We start from the raw sequence: 26,485 nt of genomic DNA on the forward strand, positions 1-26,485 counted from the left end.
TGGGAGGATGGCGGCTCGGTGTGAAGAGAACGGGAAGAGCGAAGAAAAGAAAAATGGAGTGGGGGATTAGCATTTGAAAGAGGAAAGAGTATCCCAGTCCTTACCAAGGGAATAGCACTTTGAAAAAGAGCGCTAAACACTCACACACAGACACACACGCGTGAAAATGAAGCAGCGGAGAAACAAAGAACACTAAACATTAGCACACATGCATACACACAGTATGCTTTGAAAGCTTTCATTAAAGAGTCTTACAGAAGGTATGAAACACATGTCACTCCGCTGAGACTGGAGCGCTGCACCAGTTTTGAATAGACACACACACAATGTGACACAAAAACACACATAGGCATATACAAGACACACTCTGAGTGAAACGTATGCAGACTTAACGTGTGCAGGGATGTACGAGGACTCACAAACACACAAGAGTTATCCTGAATGGCATTTTATATGAGCAGAATAGATTACGACTCTTTTTGATTTTACATGCACACACACACTCAGCAAAACATCACACTGCCCAAAAGTGTATGTGTGTGTCTCTGTAAGTTAATGAATGCATGAGAGCATATATCATCCATGCTGGGTTAATAATGCCGAGTGTCTGATGTTCGCAGTGATTGGAAGGATTATGGACGTAGTAATTATACAGCATGTGCAAGAATAGATCGTGTTACAGAGAGGGAGATTGCCACAGTGAGACGGACAGATGGAGAAGAGTTGTGAGGCAAAGATGAACACTGAAAGAGAAACAATGATTAAGACACTGAGCTAAAAGTGGGTATACAGATGAATTCTTCTGTAAACGACAGACAGAATAAGGGGTTGATGGTCAATCTTCTCCATATACTTAGGTAACTTAGTTTATGATTTAGGTTTTTCAGCCTTAGACTTTACTGTGCCGTCATAATGTTTGAACATATTTGTATTCCTCTCTATATCTTGCTGATTTGGTGTATGTGTGGGTGTGTGTTTCAGGTCTCGGTGTGTATTCCACCCATGTCTTGGTACTGAGTGCATGCACTTCAGCGGGCTGCACCAACAGTTCCCAAGTTACAATGCTGACCTCTCAGCTTCCTCCAGGGCCGCTACATGCACCAACGCTCACCCTGCTTGACTCGCGGACAATTCTGGTGGAGTAAGAACTCACACACACACACACACACACACACACACACACACACACACACACACACACACACACACACACACACACACACACACACACACACACACACACACACACACACACACACACACACAGTATATAGCAGGGCTTATAAAGATGCATGCCACAACAGATGTTTAATTTACTGTATATGTACAAAAAAAAAAAAAAATGATGTAAAGGAATATTTTAGCTTTTCATTAGTAATTCACATTTTTTTTCTGTGTAAAACAAAAAGAGAGAGAGAGACAGAGAGATAGGATGAGACGGACCCAGTGACCTTCTGCAGTTGTGTTTACCATGCAGAATATTCTTCTGCACTTGACCTTTCACCTCTAGAGGGAGGGGACAGAGGAAGATAGATCTCTGCACTTTTTCCATCATGTTCATGTGCAAATGTTCCTGTTTTGTGTGTGTGTGTGTGTGCGTATGAACTGTAGGAGTCAATCTGCGCGAAAGCCATTAGTGTCCTGACTGTCACTTACTGTGGGACTCACCGCAGGAGGGCACAGAGCCAGTCATACGCACATATACACATCCGAACACACACAGGCATATCCACACACACTCAAACAATGGACAGAGGGTGAGTTAGAGGATGACGGAGTATTATGAAGGTACACCGTGTGTGAGGGTAATGGTGAGTGTGTGTGGTTACATTGTGATGATTCTGGTAATGCTCTGATTGTCTTGGACAAGCAAAGCACATCTACACATACACAGCATATATACAGTAACTCAAAGTACTTTACTATTTGAACCCATGGGCCTTTTTCATGAATACCTTTACTTCTCATACGGAATATTTTTGAAGAATTAAAACTGAATATGTCTGATTTAAAAAAGACACTTTGATTTATTTTTTATAATTCCTGGTTATGGGATTTATCTTAAATGTAATATTTGTTTAAGGGATGCAATCTGTCAGTGTAATATGCCAGTTAAGCTTAAATAATGCTTTCAATAGAGAAACAACACATTTAAAGTATTTTACCACTGATCAAACTTTCCTATCCAGCATTTTGTAAATTAGAAAGAAAATGTTTCTACAAAGATCATCCTTTTTGAATATGTAGCTATTAAAAACTACATATGAATGTTACATGAATGAGGCCTGCTGTACAAATTAAACCCTTGTCATTATCATTTCATTAAACCTCTAGTCTATAAACACATGAGACCTTAAATGAAAGAGCGGGTGTGATACACTGCTTACTGCAGAACATCATGGTATCATAGCCTAAGCCTTTGAATTGTGTTCAAGCTATATATTCACCAGGTGTGGGAAGGCCCAGTATTGCCTTGTTAGCACATTTGGCAATAGGCCGAGGATCAGAGATCATACCTCGTCAATATCTCTCCATTGTGCCTGTGAGAAAAAGCTGATAAAGACAGAGATAAAGAGAGAACAACAAATCTGATGAGAGAGAAATGGAATAGGTAAAGAAGAGAGGCAGATAAATTGTGAGTTTTTTATTATGAGAAGGAGGGAAATGTGATACATTTTCAAAAGGAAAGTGAGATAGAGAGTGTGTGTGTGGGGGGGGGGGGGGGGGGAGTGAGGGTGAGAGACTGTGAGAAAGGTTGAGGTAGGCAGCAGGATGCGAACAAAACAATATCAGCAGAATAATTCCCTGACCTCACCTGACACAAACACACCCATACACACACAAGCAGAAACAGCTGCAAATACCCCCCACTGTCAGACATGTACAGTCACAGATACATAGAACACCTGATGGGACACAGGCCATGTTTTAAGTCAGAGGTACAACAATTCTAACTAATCCTCTTAATTCTAGCTTAGTGTTTTTTTTTTTTTCCAGTTTTTTTTTCCAGTCTTCAATATTTTAGTGTTAATAATTAATTGGTGGCTCCAATGTTTTTTTGTAGAATGTGCAATGTAGAGAACAGCCGGACAGATGGGAGGAAGGAAGATGAGGAGGCAGGTTTTGACTTTAAAGATAGTGATGGAGATTTTGAATCTATTGCTTCTCAAGAACATGGTTTTCAATTTAAGGTGCTGAGAAAGGACCCGTGTGTTTCACAGTAATTTCACAATACACTTTCAAACCAATAATTGTATAAAAACCATTAACGCAATGAATTATGATACAGATTATTACAACTCCCCTTTGATTTCGTTTTTCAAACGTGGACATACATCACACTGCAAATCGACAGCATATAAATCTTATTTTAAATGTGATAGATTAGCCACAGTGGCTAATTGTGTGCTAACACACACTCATCAGTCATTCAAAAACTGGCTTTTAATGGGAGCAACCAAGAAAGGAATCCATCACTTTTTCAAATGGCCTCCCTCTGCTACCTACCAGGAGGTTTGGGTTACTCTCAGGAATTTGTAAGAGTTGCATAATTATTTATTTCAAAATATGTTAGTTCTCCTTAATTGAAGAACTATTTACTTGTGTCATTCTGAAAACTCTCAAGAAAATGATCGGACACTTAGATTTTGTAAAACTTGAGAAAACACTTTAAGTTGTATTATCTACTAAACACTAAGATTATGTAAATCTAGGGATTTACAAATTGTATGTGTTTAAAAACAGTACTACAATAGCTCCGTAGTTTAAAAAGTTAGGATGAAGAGAAAGACACAACCGCTGATCTTTTAAAGACCTTATCATTTACCTCTTTTTATTATTTTATCATAGTTGAAAGATATCTTTAATATCAGCATCATCACATTTATAATGACAGCGGTTATATGTAAATCATCAAGGCATATTCCGAATATGCCTTTAGTTTAGTTCTGTGGCGGATACTGCCCTCTCTCCCATCATTTGTAATGGATAGTTTCTATTTTTAAATGCTGTCTCTTGTCCTCTCCCTCTCTGTTGGGGATGACCTTCCTGTTCTAAATATAGAAAAGGAGACACCTCTATCTGACGGAGGAAACTGCACAGTGTAGGAAACCTTAGTTCTTTGAAGTGTATTTCTATTCATTTACAGTAAGAAACTCAATGTTGAAACCACACGTGCGCACACACAGATACACAAACCGCAATCTGCAGACTAGAATAAAAGGACTCAACGAGCTCCAAAGATTTTTCTGACACATTTGCTCTATCTAACATCTTTATTTTAATTAAGCTTTAACACAATGTTAAAGAAATATTAAATATTAAAGCTCTGAATCACATGGTTCAAAAAGGAGGAATTATGTATTCTTATATAACTACATGGGTGGAATGTTTATAAAAGTCATTGTAATATTGCTAATTAAATATAGTAAACTGGCCCTGTGTATCAGAGTGCAGAATAATGCCAACCAAAATGTTCAATGTGTTTATAATATTTTCTAGAAATGAAACGTATAGTTTGTTTTTCTAGAAATAAAACATATAGTTTGTTAAACGTTCTAATACAGTAGCATACTCTTACAGTTATGGTCTCTTTGGAGGAATTTTGTTGTTGAGAAGATGAAATTGTTCCAGCCTTGTTTGTAAATGAACCTGACACTTTGGCTTTAAGGTTAAAAAGTCAAATGACTTAGTTAGAAGAAATAGGGATATTAAAGTGTTTCCTGCCATGTGAACCTAATGCTGAACAACAATAAATATATCATCTCTTTTGATTCCTCTCTCCCTCTCCAGGTGGTCCCGTCCCTCTCAGGTAAACGGCGCTCTGGAGTTTTATTCCGTCTTCCTGTCACCTGACGGTTCAGAGCCTGTGCTTGTCTACAACAGCTCAGAACTTTTTGAAGACCACACCCTGCGCGACCTTACCCCTGGAACAGCTTACACCATCACACTCTCTGTGAGCCCCTTACTTTTTCATCTGTTTCATTTGAAAGGTGAAATTCCTATATTAAAGCATTTGTTTGTGTGTTCATGTCAGGCCTGCACAGGAGGTGGATGTACGTTAAGCCCCCCCAGCCAGGCTCAGACTGAGGAGAGCACCCCAGAGAACGTTCCTGCTCCGCTGGTCACACCTCTGTCCCCACATGCACTCAACGTCAGCTGGACACCCCCTGAAACGCCAAATGGTGAGAGGAAACCCACTAGATCAAGCACCAACAGAGAGAATTTAAAACAAATATATATAAATAAACATTTATCAGCATTAACATTCAGAACAATTAATTTTCTTTACTAATTACATCCAAAATCATATACATATGAACATGTTTTTATTATAAATTGAATCTAGATACAGACAAGTGATCTTAAACAGGTGAGAGATAAAACATGCAATAAAGGAGAAACATGTAAGTGAGTCATGATTAGGAAACTTAAAGCTCAGCTGTTAATCTAAATACACCGTGTCAGTATTTACAAGACCCCAGAAATGATAAGATAAAGAGACCTCTACCATTGCCAGTTATACCGTACGTGTGACATAGAAACAGGGGAACGTTTTGCTTTGAGTGAGGGGGAATCACATGGGTGTTATAGATTGAGATAAAACAGTAAGACAACCAAAACAAACTGATAGATAAACCATAAAGAGAGAGAGAACAGGGACAGAAACAGAGACAGGGAGAGAACCCACACATTTGAGGCTGAGACTAACGGAGAGCGGGAGTGAGAGGCCAGTGCTTCACCGAGCTCCTTTAAGTGGATGGAAAGTGCTCCCTTTTGACTGAATAGAGAACTGCAGGCTGGAAGCACATGGACTCACGGTGACTGCCTTCCTCCATCAGTGTTTTCTATTCTTCTGACCTCCATCTAATGCACTTGCATCCAGTTTGAATTCATTGCACAGACTTTGTCAGGATGTACATTGGACGTGAATTTGAAATCTGACGAATGCTTTTGAACATCTAGATTAAAAAAAAGTAAACATTTTCTGTGAGCAAATGTTTTCGTCTAAAGGGACTCAAAGTTACAATACATATTGATTATTAGAATTAATGATTTTATTCATATTTACTTAAATCTCGTAATGTGTTTCATTAAAAAAGTGCTCAATTTCAAAATTAAAAAATATTTAAAATAGTCTTAACTAGCAAACATGTAATACTTCAGTGTGCCATGTCTCATGTGCTTACATTGTTAAAACAATCTATACGTTTTATGTATTTTGGAAACATATGATAAACAAATGTAGTTTTTAATAGTCTAGTATGCAATTGTTTATCTTCCCTGTAAACATTGATGAGGAAATGTGAGGAGAAAATGAAAGCAAAGCACTAAAAATCACAATTTAAAATCACTTTCAAAAGGCAATAAAACATGGGGACGCCTTATACCTTACTGGTTAAATCTGGACTCAGCAGTGGTTGACCTGCAAAGTTCCCAGTTGGATTCAGGCTGGGGCCGATGTTGCATTTCTCTCGGCCTCTTTTCCTGTCATCAATCTACTGTCGCTAATGAAGGTCCAACATTTCCAAAAATAACTTTAAAAAGGCCTTGAAACACATTAAAAGTCACAGATAAAGTATATACCTGGCAGTACACATTACCAAAATGAATTAGAAGTACTTCAGTTAAATTCACCTTAAAATAATTTACAAATAATACAAATATGAATTTAAAAGGACTATATTAACACATGCAGAACGTGTGACCCTAATTGAGTGATGTGAACCAACTGAGGATATCAAACACCATTTCCCAGTCTCTAACATACTGTACAACGCACCGCCACATATTATCAAATATTACTGCCATGCTAGTTAAAGTATACGTAATTCTAAGATGCATGTGTGTGTAATGTGAATCGTGTGTGTTTTACGCTTAATGCCACATAAGTGCATTTCGCACCATAAACCATGTGATGTGTGTGCATATTAGCCTGGATAAATTACTTAAAGCTTTTCTCATCTGATGACAGAAATTTACAACAAGGAGACACTTAATCATGATTACCCGATTATCTCATGCTTAAAAAGCTTTAATTTTTGCTTAAAGGAGGGCTCAGCGCCGCTTTTTTTCATTCATTTACTCATTTTTTCACAAATGCGCAGCAACAATGACGATGATGATGGTGATGGGTTCCAGAAGAGTGAGATTCTGTCTCTCTCTCCCCCCTTCTCCCCAATTCCGCAGGGATTTGTGGGGGATAATCCTCTCGGGGATTAGGTCGGGGCAACACGCAGACAAAGAGGGGAAATAAGCCTGTTATGCATTCGCTGCTTCATTTCCCAACCTGTCTTTATTACAACCTATACTGATATGGGCTTATTCACACACACAAGCACACAGGCACGTCCGCACACATATACACGCACACACTCTCACACGCAGGTGATTGGCCACATTAAGAGCTCCCCAGATGTAGTTGGCGTCCGTGGGGTTTTTGTGTCTTCATTTCCCTGATAGGTGTGTATATCTGTATTGAGCAATAATAAAACCCACACATGATTAAAGCAGAATAGACTCTTAGTTCTTAGCACTGATCTTTTGAGCCCCCTGTATGCATTTTTATTAAGGAAAAGCACATTTGGCACCGTGCTGTTTCATTTTTTTCATTAGGTGGATGTAATGTAATGTAATTATTGTGCCCGCGTATGTATGTGTGAGTTTCCATCTTAGTGTGTGTGTGTGTGTGTATCATTGTGTGCCTGTAGGGAGGGCTCACCTATTTGCACCCACATTTCAGTGTGCGTGTTCGCTCCAGTTCTACTGTCCTTTAGAGGGTCTTTATCCTCGTAACGCCTATGGTTACATTTGTCGTTTCATTGCTGTTTCCATCATTGGATCACTCTAGGACACATTGACTGGCAGGTCTGGAGCCCCTAAATCAGTTTCAATTTGCATTGTAATCCAATGACCCAGGCTGCATCCCAACATAGAAAAGCTCATTTCGCATATCCTGGACACAGTTCCAAAATGTACGAGTGACCAATGGCAACAGTGCGTGAATAAAAACAAATACATTCTAATAACAAATTGTGTACCAAACTTTAAGACATAGAGACAAAAGGTTTTCTTGTCAAGTATTTATTAAAAATAGATCATAAAAATTGGGACATTTTCTTCAAATATTAACAAATGTTTTGTTTTATTGGTCGTTTTAATCCGGGTTATGGTGTTTACTGATGTGTTTCAGGGCAGGAAATGAATGCAACATAATGGTTATTTTTACAATGTGAAGAGAGAGATGCTCATGTAGAGTTAACTTATTTTGAGACAATAAACCCTAAAACCTGTTGGCAGTCACCCAGTAACGCTCTAGTGGGACGGGTGAAAGGTTTGTCATTTTATGTTTGATTCCATATATTTTATTTTTATAATCAGACATCTTCTTTTGACAGGCATTATAACCAGTTACGGTCTCTGGCGGGATGGACGGCTCATTCTGAACTCCAGTTCCTCCCAGAGGTTCTTGGTGGTGGAGGGCCTCTCTCCGTGGAGCCGACACGTCCTCCGGCTGCAGGCCTGCACAGCGCGGGGCTGTGGCAAGGGGCCGATGGTCAGTAAACTTCTTTAAAGTAAACACTTATTCATTCATTTGATAAACTGTTAGATACTTTTTGATAGATTTGAAGATAGGTATGCTTTAAAAGCCATTGCTGTGGCTTTTCTGCATGATGACCTTTGAGTAATCCGGAAGTGTTGGTAACAATCCTTAACATTTGTGAAAAAGCTCTTATTTTATTCTTAACTTTGGAGCTCACTTTTCAGTGTCTTGCTGCATAGTATTTGAACTGTAGTTGTTGCTACTTAAAACACACGTAAAACTGTACTTCTCTATTTCACATTTTCCTTGAAACCCAGCAGCTTTCACAGCATTTGGAGCAGCGACAGTTAAAGCTCCATTAAATCCTCTATTGGCTGAATCATATAATAACTACTGGTGAAAAAACCCAGCCAAAACTGATATTTTTATGATGCATATTATCCCTGTAACTAGCCAACACACACAAACATGGGCAGACATATGGGAATGCCGACTCAGGCATTTACCAAAGTGTCTGTGTGTTGTGTGTCTGTGTGTGTGCGCGTGTGTGTCACTGAGCGTCATAAAGGTGATCGATTCTCCCGGCTCAATAACGAGGTTGGCGTGGCGGCGGTGACATTTGGTAGCAAATGCCACTCCAGGCTCAACGATGTCTCTGACGACAGGCCATATTTTGGGGCATTTTTCCAATACGGACGCCATATTTAGTCAAACATTAGTAGAACAGCTGACACCACAGAACAGGGGGACAGGAGGATGGGAAGGGGAGGGGTAAGAGCAGGATAAAGGGAGAAAAGGAGAGGAAAGAAGTCAAGGGAAGGAGGGAGTTTAGGAATAACAAAGTGAAACGATGGGGAGAAAATGGTCAGTGCTAAGTAAGAAGATGAGGTGAAAGGAGACGATACAGAGAGCAGCAGAGGAGGGGATAACAAGAAGAAATGAGTCTGAAGAATCGATTGTTGAGACGGTTGAAAAAAAGAGCAGCAGTGTGGATTGAGAGAAAAGACAATATGATTGTGGCACGAGAAAAAGAAGAAAGGAGGATTACAAAAAGTGCTTAAAATACTACAAACAGTAGTAATGTGGGCCAGATGTGATGTGATGACCCATATCGAATAGGGACAGATTCCATATAGAAGTTATGATGAGGTTAAATACTGTGTATAGTTCATATATGCACTTGCTACAAGTCTGCTTTTGTGCTTATGGAACTACGTTTATATCTTTATTCCCTTTAAATCAGGTGGAGATACGTACATTACAGACAGCCCCAGAAGGCCCCATACTGCTTGAACTGACCAATCAGAGCTCTCGATCACTCCGAGCCCGCTGGACAGCCCCACCTAGACCGAATGGGAACCTAAGCTACAAACTGTTCTACAAAAGCAAAGGTAACGTATACAGCCATGCTCTCATTCTCTAAATCACATACAGTACATATTTACCAAGCGACAGATATTCAGAGTGATATTCTGCATTTTCAAATGTGACTGCATTTATCACACATTTGCTATTTACAACACAAATGTAGATTATGCCTTTTTTAGGAAAGCCTCAATTGTTCATTAAACCCACTGCATTTTCTGTGTGGCTGCACTTCAATTCTAGCCATACATTATACACATTGCTGTTGAGCTTTCCTCTAAAACATTAAAACTTTAATCGTATTATTTGAAGGAAATTGCTGCATTCACTGTGGTTAAAATCCTCAAAGTGTTCTGGTAGTTGTATAACCTGTTGGGCATGACTGCTTGTTGCCCCTTCTCCTTTGCCCACGTGGTCAGCTGCAGGGTCTTCAGGAACCGCCATTCCTCCATGTTTCACACATCTCCTGGTGGTGGAATATGGATATACCTGCAACCTCCAAAATTACTCAAAAGCTGCTCTCGCCGCCTCCTCTGCCATTTCCTTTGTCTCCTTCATCTTTCCCCCTAGCACCCTTGCATCCCTCCTCAGCTGTTTGTCTTTCAGCCTCAGGATCTAACCTCCAGTGGGAAGATGGTGCTCCATCCAGCGTCTCTGCACTTCCATAAACACTCCTCACCAACAATGCCGACTTAGAGTGAAAGTCAGACATGAAATGGGAAAGTGAAGGAAAGAGTAATAAAACCAGAGTGCTGTAGAAAAGACATGTTTACTTCTTATTGACAGTGACTTGAGGGTAGAGATGATATAAGATCCAAGAGCAAAGCAGTGGTATGAAGATGGAAGGAAGATCATATTGGTATACAGAGAGAGGAGAGATGAGAAGCTTCCATAGATGTATTAAAAAAGACTTGCAATAAAAACAATACCTGAAGAACAACAAATCAGCGGACGAGACTAACAAAACAAAAGAATGAGACATGGAAAGAAAGGGGGGAGGAGAAAAGTGAACAATATGAGAACAGGAGTATGGGGGAAACAGCAGAACACACAATCATCCATTAACTCACACATATTCACCAGGTCTCTCTCTCCTCTCAGACACACACACACACACACACACACACACACACACACACACACACACACACACACACACACACACACACACACACACACACACACACACATTCAGGGACTTTGATCTGCTCCTCACAGAGGAAGAGTCAGATTGAAATGAGTGGAGAGAAGGATAGAAGAGGTGTGGAAGAAAAAAGATGGTGTTTCGCTCTAGTTACCCACAACCCCTTGATTTTCTGATACACACTGCCTTCATCAGTTCACACAAAACTGATGTGTGTGTGTGTGTGTGTGTGTGTGTGTGTGTGTGTGTGTGTGTGTGTGTGTGTGTGTGTGTGTGTGTGTGTGTGTGTGTGTGTGTGTGTGTGTGTGTGTGTGTGTGTGTGTGTGTGTGTGTGTGTGTGTGTGTGTGTGTGTGTGTGTGTGTGTGTGTGTGTGTGTGTGTGTGTGTGTGTGTGTGTGTGTGTGTGTGTGTGTGTGTCCGTCTAAATATATTGGATAGGCTTACGTATTGTAATTTTCAGATCTTTCTGCTTTGGCTATCCTTGCATAACCTCAATATGGAGACCCCTCTCTTTTGATCACTCTCAGTTAATCTCAGTCAGTATTCCCCTCTCTTGAACTCTCACACATTCTCCTCCCTTTTTCCTGTGTTGTTGAATGTATCATTTATGAATCACCCTTTTTACTGGTAATGACTGTAATCAATAAATGTGCCATGAAAACATTTAAATGTGCCAGAGATTAACGACTCAATAGATACAAATACTTTGTTTGGACTAAGACCTTACATGTCTTTCTTTTTGTGACTGGGTTTCTCTTAGATGGTGATGGTGTGGTGGATGGGAGCACAGTGGCTGGCAGCTGGTTGTCTGTGACTGATCTACAGCCGTACACTAACTACAGCTTCTGGATCCGAGGTTGTAACACACAGGGTTGTGTTGAGAGCCTGCCACTCAATGTTACTACTACCCCAGCAGGTAGAAATGCCAACACTCAACCACTGTACATTAAAGGTGAACAGCACCTGACTACACCTTACATACTGGATCTCTGTACGCAGACTTTTGGTCAGAATCATACTTAGAAAATGGTTTAATAGTGAGATTATGGCCTCCAATTTAAGGTCATCCATCTAATTGTGTATGATCTGATTTAAATAGCTGTAGTGTAGCTTTGTTTCTAACTCTACAGACAAGCCATAAACCATTGTCACATGTTTATCTTATTAATCTAAATTTGATTGCTGTTGTTACGAGCTGGAAAGATTAGTTTTATATCTTTGCTATGCAGCAAAAGACAAATGTATTCAATGAGTAGCGGTGGCAAACACAATCACACACTCCCACACACATTGACACAGTGACTTTAGTTAATGATCCGGACACATATTTTAGAATTACATCGTGTGTGTGTGTGCGTTTGTAATTGTGTAGAATATAGGCTGATTTCGCATACTGATAAATGTCAAAGCTGATCAGAGCATTCTGGAGATATGGTAAGCAGGCAGCAACACACACACACCTATAGACACACATTTGATCAGTTAAGCTTATGTTATCAACAGTGTTGAATACACACTCATGTCTCAGTCAACAAAAGACAGACTTCGGAAAGTTCTACTGTTCAAGTTCAAAACAAAGGCATAAGAAAGTATAAATTTTAAATACCAGACGTTTCCTCTCTTTCAATCTCTCTTTCTACCTCTGTGCCTCTGGCATCTCTTTAGACTTCTTTAAGGCAAACTGTCTTGATGCGTCCTTGTTCTATGAAAGAACAGAGAGAAGATAGTGGAGCAAGAGACAGAAGAGCAGAGGAGGAGGAGAGCAGAGAGAGAGAGAAGTGAACATAAAAGTGCATAGTTTAAAACGATTAGTGACACCTCTGATATTGTACCTGCTAACACCGCATGAGAGAGACACAGGCTCACCAACTGTGTGTGTCTTTGTGATGTATGTGTTTTGTTCGCGCGCGTGTGTATGTGTGCGCGCCTGTGTGTCAGTGAGGAAGGAATCAACGCGTGTTTCAAGAATTACACACACGCTCAGGGAATGACAATTTAGCTGATCTACAAAAGGGTCTTATTATAAAAAGGTAGAAACTGGAAAATGGGCTTTTAATAATTGATTTTAAACTATACATCTATCTTATTGATACAATGATGTATGAAATCCTGTTAGAGCTGTACAATTATATATATTAAGCAGATCCTATACTCATAAATAATAAAAAATCATCAATCAGTATGAATGCTCAAATATTTCTACTGTTTTAGATCTACTTGTTGCTTAGTGACTCTGGCACTTTAAAGGAGTACAGTCAATCTATGTTATATATGATATATTACACTGTGGAACAACTGAGAGTAAACAAAGACAGAACTTACTTATAAACCCCAAAATACTGGACAATGCAGGCAACAAATGAAGCCTAGTCTTGCGCCACTTTTGTTTCTATGTTTCTGTTTCCAAAGCTATCCTTCTCTGAACAGATTGATGGGTCAATAACTCTTTAAACCCAACAACTCACACACAAATATACACAAATGCATCTGTTGAATGTGAGCCTTTTAACAAAAATGCACAAATATTGACTGAGAGACACACATGCACACAAACACACTTTGTTGGAAAATAGGGTGCTTGTGTCATGTTTTTATTTAAAAGTGTGTTTCTGTGTATACACTTAGATGCTCAATGTGATTTAAGTTGGTGAACCACTACTAATATCATATGGAACACTTGTTCAAAGAGCATTGTGAGGCTGAATCCACATGCTTGATGTGTGTGTCTTCAGAGTAAGATGTCTTCAGCAATCAGTCTTGTTGTAGTGGAAGGAAAGTGTGCGTTTGATTGAAGGGTCACTTTATACATCGGAGGGCCTACTCTTATTTCCCACGGTCAACACTACAGCCACTCTCATTTTCTCCTTCTATTTGTTGTCCTTATCTCTTTCTTTTTCTGTCTTTTCTCACATCTTCTCTGTCTCTGATAAGAGCATGGATATCGTACTGAATCAGGATGTTTTTACGGATTTTCCAACACTAGCACTTTGCTATCAGTGTCAGCTGGAAAAGAGGGGCACTGTTGAGAGAGCGGGGTCAAACAGCTGTGTGTGTTTGTGAGTGTGTGTGTGTGTATATCTGAGGGAGTAGAAAAGAGAGTGAGACATGTTGAAGTGGTTGTGTACGCCTAAATCTGGCTGCTCTTCGTGGCACTTTAAGCTTCCTTTAGTTTAGAGTGACTTTTATTTTATTTTGCGGTTGTTTGTTCGGCATCGCTTCTTTCCATTTTCGATAAAAGCAGAGAGATTTATAGATGGAGAGCACGTAGGACGCAGATGATCATTGAGAAGTATGTCAATGTAACAGTGGTACCTTCTATAATCTACATTCCTTAGGATTGGTTGTATACTTCAGCAGTTCTCATTCAATCTCTCCATCCCCCTTTCATTTTCCTCCGTCCCTTCTTCATTACCTGTTCTTCTTTGTTTCCTTCACAATCCCGTCTCTCTTTCTCTTAAAGCCCCAGATGGGTTGTCGCCTCCGAGTTTGACCCATGCAACTAGTTCCAGCCTGAATGTTTCCTGGTCCGCTCCTGCCCACTCCAACGCACCGGGCCCACTCCGTTACAGCCTGCAAATGAGGACATCCCCTCAGAGGCCTGGTGTAAGGTGAGAGAGAGATTAAGATGTATTTAGACGCCAAACAAGTGGATACATTTGGACACAGTTGTCCACAGCACATGCCAGTGGTGTGAGACAGAGGCATGCGGTAATAAATGGCACTAAGAGAATGACAGACACATACAGCACTCTCAGATATGTATCGCATATATACGCACCTTAAAAAATGTGTACACACTCATATGCATACACATGTACATATAAAGGGCTACATTATACAGCACATCTGAATATGTCACATCAACATGACAGACCATCAGAAACACAGGGAGGAATTGAGCACCAGACACGGGGGGTAGAGTCAAAAAGACACAAGAAAATCAAAGAGCAGGGCAGAGAGAGGTAGAGAGAGGTAGAGAAAATGGGATAGAATAAAAAGAGAGAGCGGGTGTGCATCTGATATGTATTCATTACATGCTTCCTGACAACAAATTGCAATTTAATCCAAGAAGAGGAGGCTCTCATTCTGTGGTAATAAATAAATGACTAGCTACATGTATTATATATCAGACAGCCATGCCCTCCTCCTCCTCTGCTATGGAAATCTCATTGTTCCCTGATTTATTCATTCATTCATCCCTTCTATCCATCTGATGCTAAATGGTCAACGGTCCCTCATTTATGACAATATTCTTTTATTTTGTCCCAGATTCCTTTGTAGGGTTATAGATAAGGGTTCAGGTATTAATATAATAAAAGCTGTACAAATACTTGACATGTTTCCAATTAAACCACTGTTAAGTTACCTTATGAAACTTGTCCATTGACACTTTGATAACATTACATCTGAAGTACAATTCATTTAGAAATACATATTAGAGCACACCAAACAGAAACAACATACGTGGAAAGTGATATGATTGATGGTCTTTAACACTTTCAGAAGAAAAAAAACTGCGATATAGAGTTACCACTAAATCTTCGGTAAAAAAAATGTTTAATAATGAATATAAATTAACCGCTTTATTGTTCATATCTGTGCTATATTTATTTACTACCTTTGCATCTCGGACAAAAATTCCTTCACAATCCACCATTAAATTGTCACTGCATGCACACTATGATTCGCTAGAACCCAAAAAAAGGGTTTCTCCATGTTATCAGCAAAAGTACAGGTCTGTTCTATATTTTAATGTTGTGTAACAAAAACATGCAGTGTTAAATGTCCGGCTAGCAAATGTCATTGTAACCCATGAACTGTAGAAATTAGCTGACCAACACATCCTGGGGAGCTGTCCAGCGCTGAACCTCCATAATTAGGGATTCAAGAGCAAAAACAAGACATGGGGGTTCAAGTTTAAATATAAATGTAGAAATGAAGACAGTAACAAATATTTGTGCTCAGGACAGAGGGTATCCATAGCAATGGTAAACTACACTTTGCTAAGTAGTGGTGAAAATGTGTTTTCAATAACATTTTTGTCATCACAGTGTCAAGTCTTGCTAGGGATTCACCCCAACTGCTTGGATTCACATGCAAAGATAAACCCTTTTCTTGACAGTAATAATACAAATGATTGATTGACTAATTCATTGAGACGTGTTTCTCAGTAAATGTATGTTTCTCTCCTTTGACTCTTAGGCTTGTGGAAAACGCAACCGACACCTTTTCCTACCATGTAGAGGGCCTCTCACCGTTCACCCAGTACGTGTTCAGAGTGGTGGTCTCACACACTTATGGGCAGACAGTCGGCCCCTGGGCCACCCTGCGCACCGCGGAGGACAGTAAGTAGACTTAAAGACACAAGTGCACACAAGAAAAACATTATTCTTAGAGGCATGCATTTGTTTCAATGCACACATGCTCAAGAAACATTTTAAATAACTATAGAAAATAGGAACTAACTTGTTGGTGGTCATATAAACACTCAGCACTGCTGTTATATAGAGTACCTGTTGCCATTTCACAATGAATTGTGCGGCCTGGGTGCTTGTGTCAGCCAAGTGACTGGATGGCAGGTGGCTGGCAACAGCTGGTTATTAGTTGGCCTCTGCCGTCAGTTGAATGTTTGTGTGCTGAGTCAAAGTTAAAGTCCGGGTTTTCCAACAGATTTCCTGATTTTCGGTGATGATCTGAACAATAGGCTTTCACATTAAACATATGGCCTTGGAAAAGCAGAGCCTCTGCCCATCTTTTATTCTCTGAAAGTCTCCAGGGTTTCATTTCATAAAAGTGTATTACTTCCTTGCTGTTGGTGGAGGTGGTCAATCAATTAGAGAAAATTAGGAAGAAAGACAGAGACCGAACTTATTAAAAATGAAATTTAGGGACAAGCAAGTTAGAGTGAAACACGCTGACAGTGAGATTTGCATACTCTAAGGTGTGTGTCTGTGTGTGAGTGACCTAGCCAGTGTCATTGCGGGCTAATTGCTGTAATAGAATCATATTAGCCACTGGAACAGCCTCCTCAGTGCAAAGTTATAAATTAATTAGTACCACGCTATTATCACATACATTATCATTAAGCAGCTGAGATTTGCATACATAGGATACATGTGCATGTATACACACATAAATGTGTATGTTCACATGTATGCACGTGTATGCTATGCATAAACACATTCACATGGACACAACACCGATGCATGCACACACAAATCCAGTAACACAATTGCAGACATTTAGGATACGTTAAATGATAGCCCTATGCTTTTCTCATTGCTATTCAGAATTGATTTCTCTGCAGCAAACACGCACAGAGATACACACACATACACATACACATACACATACACACTCCTTCTCAAACATACTGAGCTTTTGTAACACATTCGTTCATGTTTTTAACCATCATAGATAAGTTGGGCAGTTGTGTACGCTTGTGAGTTTTCATGCGAGACTGAGAGGTGCGTGAATCTACATCCCTCTCTCAGTGTGTGTGTGTGTGTGTGTGTGTGTGTGTGTGTGTGTGTGTGTGTGTGTGTGTGTGTGTGTGTGTGTGTGTGTGTGTGTGTGTGTGTGTGTGTGTGTGTGTGTGTGTGTGTGTGTGTGTGTGTGTGTGTGTGTGTGTGTGTGTGTGTGTGTGTGTGTGTGTGTGTGTGTGTGTGTGTGTGTGTGTGTGTGTGTGTGTGTGTGTGTGTGTGTGTGTGTGTGTGTGTGTGTGTGTGGACAGTAATGGATGTGTCCATTCGGTCACACTGTGCCCCATCGTTCAAACCTCCATCCCTCTCTCTGCCTCTCTCAGGCCCCCTCACACACACACACACACAGACACACTGAGAACATGTGTCATACACACACACCGCCTTGTCGTCCGTATCAATCACACACCTCCTCATGCTCACAAGCAATAACACATAATCATGAAGTTTCATGCAGACGAGGCTCATCACTAAAGCACGTACACAGCCTCTGAGGCTGAGACAGTTTAAATTGTACAGAAAAAGAAAAAAAACATACGAACACTTTATCTTTTATGCTGCCGACTTCCATCTCTGTTTATATGGAATAGAAGTTTAAACAAATCTACAAAATAAGACATAACCGCGCATCTATAAGCATAATCTGTTTCTGATTCTGATAAATCAATCATTTTAATAGACGTAGAGTATATAATACTACATGCGTCTTTTTATGATTATGATTATTTATTTTTACATAATAAGAGAATACATGATAGGTGCGGAAGCTTTTAATCAGAAGGGATTTAAAACCATGACAGGAGAAAGCTAAGTGCAGCCCGATTGGGTTTTGCATTGATGTGTAATTTGTCGCCATAAACCCACCCTCTCTTCATCGTGGCAGTGACAGGAAAGGAACGGATGCATTCCTCTCCTAATCTTCTCTCCCACATGCTTGAAAAATATTAAGTGTAGAAAGCATTTTACTCTTTTTATTCAGTATAATAGCATTTATCGTTGGACCACCAAAAACATGCATTCATTCAAGTTACATGTAAGGTAGATATATATGCATTTTTTGAATTGTCCCCTTTTGGAGTTCCCATAAACCTGATCTGTTGTAGTTGTAAGATGTCCACTTTGTTACTAAACTGTTAATAACATATGGTTTGTTGACGTGGACCCTTGTTAACAATATGGATTTGAATATATGTTCACCTCGTTAATTTGATCCCTTCTCGCTTTTATGGCTGTTTTGATTTTTTTTTGTATTTCCTATGTCTTTCTACTTTTGTCTTACCTCTTCCTTTTTCCTTCTTTCGCCAACTCTTTGTGCTCAAACATGAAAGACAGTGCAGGTTTTAGCTCTTGTATTTGACGGACCAGCCCTTAAGAATTTACAAGTGATAGAAGTGATGAGAGATCGAGGAGAGAATATAGAAAAAAACAATATAAGAAATGGAGAGAAAAAATGGTCTGAAAAGAGAAATGGAGGGGGCAAAAAGGTAAAATGAGGAATTGTGGAAAAGACAGGAAGAGAAGAAAAGAAAAAGGCTAATGACAGAACAGAGAAAGAGGGAGACCCACGCTTCCTCCTTTCCTTTTTATCATTCCATTAAAGTTTTATATCCATCTTTTTAATGTAATTTGGTCCCTATGAATTCCTGCTGCTGCAGAACAGACAGACGGCTCCTGTGAACATAAACTCTAGCCGTGTTGGACAGCTCCCTTTGCTCTGTCTACTCCCATGCTCACACAGGCCAAGTGATCTAAGAGTGAGTGTGTGTGTGTGTGTGTGTGTGTGTGTGTGTGTGTGTGTGTGTGTGTGTGTGTGTGTGTGTGTGTGTGTGTGTGTGTGTGTGTGTGTGTGTGTGTGTGTGTGTGTGTGTGTGTGTGTGTGTGTGTGTGTGTGTGTGTGTGTGTGTGTGTGTGTGTGTGTGTGTGTGTGTGTGTGTGTGTGTGTGTGTGTGTGTGTGAGAACATTAAAGAAGCACTGTTTTACTTCATTTAATTTAATGCCGAAAGTGTGAGAAAGAAGACGTGTGAAAGAGGGAAAAAAAGAAATGATTGAGTAATGACAGGACACAAAGAGTTCCTTTTATTTAATGATTGAGTGACTGCATTAATAAAATAGTAATAATCCTACCTTTTCTCCCAGAATTCAGTTAGTGTTCCCAATTAAATCTGGAAGTACTGTTAACACAATCCCATTGCTATTTTGCATATCAAGAGATAACTTTAATATTTTAAGTACAGTTTTATATTCTCATTGTATGTACCTATATTTGCACATTGCTCTTTTAAATATACTGTAAGAACCAAAATAAAGATGTCTGTTAATTCCTCACCAGTCACATATCTTCCATAATATTTTGAGAATGTCTTTACTCAGGTTCCCTTATAAATCTAATCCACACCAACATATTTCTGCATTTTATTTTGAAAGCCATATAATACTGTGAACTTTATCTTTTCTTTCTGGAGTACATAAATACATCAGAAGGTTATCTGGAATTAAGTAAATCACTCAAAGTAGTCAGTGTCTGAGAAGGGTATTGAATATTTTTTGAGTGATTGATGTTTCAGGTATTGTGATGTTCGTAGTTACTTAAAGGCTAATGTACTTCTCATATGTACTCACGATGTTATGGATACAAATCAAGCTCATGACCTTGGTCATGCATCATCCTCTTTCTGAATGCCTCTTCAGCGTCTCCTAAAGCAGCCATGATATTAAATAATCTGCAGAAAAAGTAAAGATATGAAATGCAATGTAAATTCCCGCCGTATTACTTGTCACGTTTTGACACCGCGTCGTAAGCATCTTGATTACACTAAAGCTCAGCGTTTGTCCTCATTATGACTCTGAGGAGCCTCGACTCACCTTCAAAATCCCAGTCACCCACATACACACATGCACACACAGGGCCCTGTGCGGGGCTAAAAATAATACCCTTCCTTTTCCCGTCACATGGATACTCACAGATGTACACACTTACATCTAAACAGGCTCTTACATACAAACATAAGCACTCAAATATGTACAAAAAGCTACGTAACATTCAGACACACACACACACACACACACACACACACACACACACACACACACACACACACACACACACACACACACACACACACACACACACACACACACACACACACACACACCCATGGACACACACTCCTTCCTCCCTCCCCCTCTCCCAGCCCTTGTCAGTTGATTGTGTTATTACTATGCTAACCAAATCCTTATAAATGTGATTTAAGGCTTGGCGGCCCCGCACTCCTGTTTTAGCCTTCTGCTACTGTGTTTTACTGGAGAGAGGAGGAGTAACAGTGGGAGGTGTGGAGGGAGGAAAATGGGAGAGGGTAAGGAAGAGATAAAGGCATAAGGAATGAAGACAAAACACAAAGGGGGGAGAGAATAAGTCAGTGGGAGACAATGGAAAAGAAGAGGAACTGGAAAAGGGAGGATGAGTTGAGCGGGACAGAGAGGAAAAGGAGTTAAGGAGTCAGGAAACCATAGAGAGAGAGCGGTTGCTACGCATTCCCTCAACACTCGTTCCCTTCTATCCAGAGAGCAGTAAAGCGTCAGTAAAATAAAAAAAAGGGGAAAAGCATCACCTGCATCTTAAATGAAAATTTCAATTGAAAAACTTAACAGCCCTTCAAATTGCAGAATTTTACACGCGCCAGTAAAGCCTAAATAACACTCAACACTTAGATGGAGAGGGGGAGGGGAGGAGAGCAGGAACGAGGGAGGAATCGAGGGGTGACAACAGCGGTTATTTTGGGTGGTTGACGGGGGCTGGATGAAGGTGACTTGATTATGTTTCTGCAATTTAGGATTTTCCTCCGCGATCTTCTTTTTTTGAATCTCTTACCTGTGTGTTTTTACGTCTGGTGGAAGAGACATACTCTGATCAGACAGACACAAGGAAATAAAGTTAGATAAACATTAGGAGGCTGAATTTCTAATTAATTTGACAAACACGTAAAAAGAATCCTCGGCCGTCGCAAAGCGGGCAGAAAGCAGTGAGGCGCGCAGACAGGCCGGCAGATAGGCACATGGACAGACGGGGAGACGGGCTCCTTGGTTATTCGTGGGGTTCAGTGGACCTTTGGTGGTAATTGAATCAGTGTGAGTGCTGAGTAGAGCTAGCATAAAAACCTGTTAACCCAAAAGGTCAACTCTCTGCATTGTTTATTTAGCAGGGAGACCAGAAAGGGAGAGAGCGAAAGAGGGAAAGAGACCGCCACACAAAGCACGAGTAACAGAGAGAGACAGGAGAAAATGAAAGAGGTGGTGGGGGAAAGGGAAGGGTCAGAGAAAGGAAGAGAAGAAGGAAAAGACAGACAGGTGGAGAGATGTAGATAGAAAGAAAGATGGGTTGTTGGTTGGACTCTTTGTGATCTGTAAAATCAGCCAAGCTTCACATCCGCATTTTTATACTGCTGTTTATTTGTGTGGGAGATAGGACAATGTGAATGTGCAATGAACAATGTGTGTGTGTTTGTGAGTGGATGACCCGCTGGGATTTTAATGTACAGTATCTTTGAATATTTATGTAATCTTTAATATTTTGTTTTATTTATGCATGCTTCTTAGTTTACATTAAGCCGTTGTTGGCTCTTTTCTGCTGTAACAATGTACATGTCCCCTCTGTGGGACTAATAAAGGTATTCTGATTCTCTGATTCAGATTTTCTTTTGATTTGCTTCTCTCTTTGTCTGACTCAATAGTTAGCTAGTGTTAGTTCTAGCACACATGCTCAAACTCCATAACAGTCTTTTGTTACATAGCCTTAGTGATCAGTTAAAAGACAGTGGCTTTTTCAATCATGAGGATCCATCTGTAAATCCACCAACAACATTTTCAGAAAGATTTCAACTTTGAAAAAAGTTTTCCTGCTTTCTTTAGTTTTTGAACATTTTAAAACAGCTTAATATACCAGTAAACTTAGACTATTTAAAAGCAGATACATTTAAAACTTTTAGGAGTGGATCATCTGGTCCAAAAACGGAATGTTAGTTGGCCTCTAAGGCTGTAGGAAGTACGGCCTTTCAGTTTCTAGTTGCAAAATACACCCATTCTTACACAACCGCTGTATGTGCACGCTAGTGACATACACATTCACATCCTCGCACACTTTATCTCTCACACAATCATTCATGCATACTCTCAACCGCTCGTCTTGTTTCACCCTCTCTATGTGTCTCTCTTATACACACACACACACACACACACACACACACACACACACACACACACACACACACACACACAGACACACACACACACACACACACAGACACACACACACACACACACACACACACACACACACACACACACACACACACACACACACACACACACAGACACACACACACACACACACACACAGACACACACACACACACACACACACACACACACACACACACACGCACCGCCATCTGGGAAAGCCGTTAGCGGTTAGCGGTAGCACTTAGCGACGCAGCACGCTCCCTCAGTCCGCTCAGTCACCTTGATCTGCTTGCCCTTCACACAGCACCATTACTGCTATACTGCATCACTGTGGGTGTGGGCATGTGAGTGTGTGTGTGTCAGGAAGAGTGTGTGTCTACGTATACCGACATGCATCTGTGTGTGTCCATTATAGAGCAGTACAGTGGGATGTAAATGCCGGGGGAGGAGGGGGAAAGGGGCATTACCTTCAAATGAGGTACCGTGGAGTGAAATATCACTCACTGACTAGTCTTGTGTAGGTTCTTATCCGTGCATGGACATGTAGAAATCGTATGATTATGTATGTGTTCCTTTGGGCTTCTGATGTACATCTATGTTGGTCTTGACTCTTACTTATAGTGAGGTTCACTTCAGCTTCTGAACATAATAATTTAAGGCACAGCTGTGTTTCTGCTGAACAATGTCTTGTTATACATTTGCAACCAATTTTTGTTTCCTGAGTTAAGCAATTGCCATAAGTTCTTCTCAAAATCTAAAATTATTCCATCGAACTTAAAAAGTATATGACTGACCTGCACATCACCTCCGGAATCCTCTGCTGGAGGATGCACAGACTCACATTCAAACAGTCACGGGTGAAGCATAAATCCATAAATACAATCTTGGTTTGCTCAGGGGTAGAAATTGAGAGCGAAAGAGTTTTCTTGTTAATCCCTTGGATAGGGATGGCAAAATCACTCTTTGTCCTTCTGATGTCATTCTTGATGTTACTTGTCAAATAATGCTTTAGAATAAATCCCCCTTGAATTTTTTCTCTCAATCTCTTATTAGCACACACAAAGAATATATTTATCGCCTGTCTTTTTTTCTATTCCTTATGGCTTCCCTTTATCCATTTATTTTTCTTTGCCTCCTAGGTCCAGGACCGGTGGACCCTCCAGCTGTTTCTGAGCTCCATCCCCGAAGTGTAATAGTAACCTGGGTTCCTCCCTCCCAACCAAATGGCATGATCACCAATTACACCTTGTACCTCTACCCGAGCTTCATCTCTTCTTTAGATTTCAAACCCAGCTCAGTCTCCAGCACCAGCACGACCCTCAGCTCCATATCAGGTCTTAACCAGAGCCTATTGCCCAGCACTGAGGCTGCACATCTCAACTCAAGTCATGACATAATTTCAACATCTGTTCCTACAACCCCAGACTCAAGACCTGTCTCCATGTCCACCATCAACCCAGGCAGTAATAACAGCTCAAGCACCATCCAAGGCACAAGAACAAAACTGATCCCTAACCCTTTCTCTAGCATGAGGCCTGGTATCACAGAGGAAAACCCAATCGAGTCCACTGGTGTAAGCAATACAGGCCAAGGCCCAACTTTCATGTCCTTCCACCCAATTCAACCCAATACAGCCACTGAAAACCAAAGCTCCAGTGTTTCACTCTCACACCCTGAACCCAATGCCACCAGCTCTGAAAATATTCTAAAACAAGACTCATTCCAAAGCCCTATTTCCAGTTTATATAGTGCAGGATCAGATTCAAGTTCATCCCGTCTGTCAGTCATTGTTCCCGGGAACACCACCAGCTACATTTTCCTCGACCTGCTGCCATACCAGACCTACCGCCTCCAGGTACAATACATAAGAAATATACAAAGGTAGAACACGATAGGAGATGAACAGTGTAATATATTTAACATTAGATTATGCAATTATGAAAAAAACATTTAAATACAATGATAATGTTAAAATGAAACACATGTCAGTCTGTATTCGTCTCTTATTATGCTATGGTGAATTTAAATTCAATAATAAAAATGTTAGGCAAGGCAAGTTTATTTATATCGCACCTTTCAGCACGCGACAATTCAAAGTGCTTTACAAAATAAAATAAAAGACGTTTAAGAATAAATACAGCAGAAACACATTATATAATGGCATTTTACAGCAGGCATTTAAAAAGCAAAGATAATAAATAAAACACAACACTTATACAATACATGAATATTATACAATACTAATTATAAAAGTCACGTGTTTCCAGTCACAGATGACACTGAATTTCCTTATTCACAGAATTCTTGATTTTCCTTGTTTCCACTCGAATATGTATGGTAGCATGCCAGTGATGGTTTCCCAATTATAATTAATCATGTGCTATCATTTGGAGATATATTAACTGCAAAGAAACATCTAGCAATATAAGTACTAAACTAAAACTGTAATATGTATATTACAATTTACTGTTGCCGTACATCAGATATTTCAACATTATTCTCCAACATCCAGGTGGAGGCGTGCAGCAGTGTGGGTTGTTCAGTGTCTGAGATGTCTCAGGATTTTCGTACCCTCCCAGCTCCACCTGAAGGCATTCCTGCGCCTCACCTTTACTCAGACACCCCCACCTCTGTTCTTTTGTCCTGGGGAGCACCGGAGTCGAACAATGGACCATTAGAGCGGTGAGATATGATCACATACATACCGCTTCAACCCCTCCATGATCTTTTTATTTATATTACATTGTGCTGGGCATAGGTGGCTGATTGAGCGAAGAGTTGCTGGGACCAAACAAGTCTCCACGGTGGGCCATCTCCCACCGGACCCTCCACCTCTGTCATTCCTGGACTCTTCTTCAGCTCTCAGTCCCTGGACCAGCTACCAGTATCGACTTGTGCTCCACAATCAGGCTGGCAACACAACGGGTAGGATCATAATAATCGACTATAAATTCAATCTGAACAACATGTCCATATGTTGCTTTTTAGATTTCCTTTGGCCAGCTTCACAAAATGTACAGTTTTGTGTGAAACTTGAGGATTCATACTACCAGCGTTTGTTGTTTCACAGCAGGCTTTTCAACCACATTCTGTTAAATTCTTGCAGGGCCCTGGGTCAATATCATCACCAGACCTTCTCGTCCAGCCGGACTCAATCCACCAAGAGTGAAGGTTTTGGGGCCACAGTCACTTCAGGTATGGGCAGCTTTTTTTAAGCTGACTTCTCTCCAGTTCATAAAAACCTCCTGGATTTGGCATGGCCACAATTGGTTTTTATCTATTCTTGATCGGCTGAACCAAAATAATGTAATGCATGTCCACCATGCTGCTATAGTTAATAATCACAATATCACTTGTTGTTTCAGGAGCTCTGTTTGAGCTTTTAGAATTTGAAAACATGTCTTGTAACATGTAAAAATACAACGAAAATATAAAACACAACTTCAGTCACTCAGAGTAGAAAAGACAAAGCAATGTCATTCTGATTCCTCTGTCTTTCCTTCTTGGGATTTAATGAGAAAGAAAAACATTCAACTCAAGGTCCCCTTCAGAAAATAGGATGGGCTGTGACCCTGTCTGAGGAAGCTTCCTTCCTGTCGGCCATTTTGAAGGAGGGGCCACAGTTAAGTTCCACCACTGGCTAATCCCACATCAAGGCCCATCAATGAAAGCCACTGAAAAAATATTGTATGCATTCACACACAGATATGCACACA

General features: G+C 40.3%; 1 protein-coding gene across 5 annotated transcripts in view; it reads left to right on the top strand.

The window, feature by feature from the left end:
* Positions 1 to 26,485, top strand: part of ush2a (Usher syndrome 2A (autosomal recessive, mild)) — a 188,567-nt gene that overhangs the window by 79,785 nt on the left and 82,297 nt on the right. For all 5 annotated transcript variants that reach the window (XM_079666927.1, XM_079666929.1, XM_079666930.1 and 2 more), the window contains 12 exons: positions 982 to 1,141; positions 4,792 to 4,954; positions 5,036 to 5,183; positions 8,397 to 8,554; positions 9,786 to 9,933; positions 11,812 to 11,967; positions 14,512 to 14,659; positions 16,254 to 16,396; positions 23,909 to 24,624; positions 25,282 to 25,451; positions 25,528 to 25,694; positions 25,876 to 25,964. In XM_079666927.1, coding sequence (XP_079523053.1) covers positions 982 to 1,141; positions 4,792 to 4,954; positions 5,036 to 5,183; positions 8,397 to 8,554; positions 9,786 to 9,933; positions 11,812 to 11,967; positions 14,512 to 14,659; positions 16,254 to 16,396; positions 23,909 to 24,624; positions 25,282 to 25,451; positions 25,528 to 25,694; positions 25,876 to 25,964 — 2,366 coding nt within the window. The remainder of the gene's footprint in view (positions 1 to 981; positions 1,142 to 4,791; positions 4,955 to 5,035; positions 5,184 to 8,396; positions 8,555 to 9,785; positions 9,934 to 11,811; positions 11,968 to 14,511; positions 14,660 to 16,253; positions 16,397 to 23,908; positions 24,625 to 25,281; positions 25,452 to 25,527; positions 25,695 to 25,875; positions 25,965 to 26,485) is intronic.

The sequence above is a fragment of the Notothenia rossii genome (genome assembly GCF_949606895.1).
Source record: "Notothenia rossii genome assembly, chromosome: 2".
NCBI classification, from domain to species: domain Eukaryota; kingdom Metazoa; phylum Chordata; class Actinopteri; order Perciformes; family Nototheniidae; genus Notothenia; species Notothenia rossii.